Below are 2,428 nucleotides of genomic sequence, written 5' to 3'. Positions count from 1 at the left end.
ACAGGTACACACATACACACACACACACACACACACACGCTCGTATATAATGTTTTTCTGCTCTGAATGCTGCATGATTTCCTGATGGAGCTGAGTGTGTGTGTGTGTGTGTGTGTGTGAGAGAGTGTGTGTGTGTGTGTGTGTGTGTGTGTGTGTGTGTGTGTGTGTAACATGGTGTGTGTTTGTTGCATCAGGCTGTTTGAGAGGAGGAAGTGGCAGAGAGTCAAGAAACCTTCATCGTCTCGAACCCTGTGAGTCTTCCTCCTCATTTTCCTCTTCATCTGACCTGCATGCCGCTTACTGCCTTTAACTGTGTGTCTGTAACATACAGTAGAGATGTGAATAAAAATAAATAAATACAGTAAAAGCCTTAGTTGATTTAAACAAGCTGGTCTCCTCGTGCACCTCTGGACGGTTCTCAGCTCAGCTGAAGTCTCGGCCTGTCCACCTGCACTTGAAGTACACAGTGAGGCAAATGTGGCGAGTAGAAGCACGTGACCGCTGTCCTGGTGTGGAGAAACGTGGGCACGCACCACAGTTTGGCTCATTTCATCTGAATGTTGTTCCTCAGACACTGGAGGACATTTCCAGCTCCACTTTGACAGGCTCAAATATCACACTGAGCTATAACCTCACACTGGAGTGAGCTTCAACCAGAGCCCAGCTCTCGCTAACAACAATGATCTTTCACAATAAATTTAAGCCAGTTTGAAACAAAAGTTCATGTTTGCACTTAGTGTCACTGCAGGACTTCAGCCTTGCTGAAAGAGGTCTGCAAGTGGCTGACAGGATGACTTCGAAGGGTCGAAGGTCATATGTCTCCTTCAGGTCTCAAAATAACTTCCAGCTGTTATACTAAAAACAGACCTGAGAGTGATGGATCAACCTTTACTGATGCTAATAGCTTTTTCTATCCAAAGGAAGTGTAAATATGACCTGAATTTCAAAATAAAACACTGCCGGTGGAAATGCTAACTGATGTCTGTTTGCGTCCACATGAGTACTGAGGAGTGTAATTGTTACCAGCAGCAGGAAATAACTCATATGATGTGTTAGATGTTCTGGTTTTATCAAAAGTGAAAGCCTGAAGGTGCAGAAACCTAAAAGTAGAGAGTGTAATTCATTTACTGACTCGTGCTGTTTGGCAAACAACCTTAATAAAGCGCGTTTGTGTCTGAGCCGCCTCCTGTGCTGCTGCCTGCATGGCCTCTCTGCTGTAACTACTGTAACTCACACTCTCAGTGCAGACACACAACTGTGGTTCAAGTCTGACAGTGTGTGTGTGTGTGTGTGTGTGTGTGTGTGTGTGTGTGTGTGTGTGTGTGTGTGTGTGTGTGTGTCCAAACAGGGGTCCGATCTGGGATGGATGGAAGGGCTAAACCTTTATATTGGTTGAACTCCACCCACATCAGCTCGAAGGTGGAGGGCGTGGTCGTCAAGACATCATCACCAATTGACCACCACGGCTCCGCCTCACCTGTCAGCCAATCAGCTTCTTTAGTCTATGTGACATCACCAGGACCTCCCACCCTGCCGCTCAGGGAGACACTGGGACAAAATAGTCGACGCACCCCTCCACTGGGTGCTCCCGCTTCCTCCTCTTCCTCCCTTGACGAGGAGGGGAGCACCATGTGGAGGAGCAAGAAGAAGGAGGATGGGGATGAGGAGGAGGATGGGGATGAGGAGGAGGATGGGGATGAGGAGGAGACAGAGAGGTAGACGAGGAAACCGTGATTGTAAAATAAAAGCAGGCTTGTTTGAGGAAAAACGTTTTGCTGTTTCACACCACCGAACATCAATCTGCTGAAATTCTATCTCTTCTTATCGACTCCTGTTTTCATCTCGTCTCTGACAGAAATCATGTTGCTTCAGGTGTTCATTAAGCACTCTTTGATTTTAATCAGTTTTTTTCAGACAGCAACGCTGGAGCGTCAGTTTATAAAAAAGTTTCTTTTCTTCGTTTTTTTCAGCGACTCTGTTAAAGATGGAAAAATTCAGATAGATGTTATTTTCCCATTTTTGTCTCCAGTGAGAGAACAACACAAACAGCTTCTGCCGTGATGAAATAAATGTTGTGTACCAACCTCTTAACTTTATTTTTGATACATTTTCTTGCTATTACGCTATGTTGAAAATGGTAAATGGGTATTAATAACAAGAAAATGTTCATAAGGAAATGTTTGTCCTTGATACAGGAAACTTTGCTTGTTCCATAAAGATGGAATAAATTAAAAAGAGGAAACATGTGAACCCACTATGAGGACAAACATTTGTATTTTTTATGGCTTTACAGTTTTTTACAAAATATAATATAATAACCTAAATCATAAATATCATAAATACTGAAAGCAGATGAAAACTGTCACAGTATAACCAGAATTTTGTTTCCACAATAATGAATAAATAAGTAAAACAAATTCACATCTCT

The 2,428-nt window shown here is 43.1% G+C and overlaps 1 protein-coding gene across 1 annotated transcript in view; it reads left to right on the top strand.

Annotated features, from left to right (window-relative positions):
* LOC102298147 (extracellular sulfatase Sulf-2) overlaps positions 1–2,096 on the top strand; it is a gene marked incomplete in the record, with an annotated part of 41,667 nt that extends 39,571 nt beyond the window's left edge. Inside the window, 2 exon segments of the mRNA XM_042226413.1 lie at positions 195–251; positions 1,349–2,096. Of these exon segments, the coding sequence (XP_042082347.1) occupies positions 195–251; positions 1,349–1,379 (88 nt within the window).
* Between the last annotated feature and the right edge of the window lie 332 nt (positions 2,097–2,428).

This window comes from Haplochromis burtoni, unplaced genomic scaffold (assembly GCF_018398535.1).
Source record: "Haplochromis burtoni strain Fernald_Lab_line unplaced genomic scaffold, NCSU_Asbu1 Contig_211, whole genome shotgun sequence".
NCBI classification, from domain to species: Eukaryota; Metazoa; Chordata; class Actinopteri; order Cichliformes; family Cichlidae; genus Haplochromis; species Haplochromis burtoni.
This window is presented reverse-complemented; position numbering and strand designations above follow the sequence as displayed.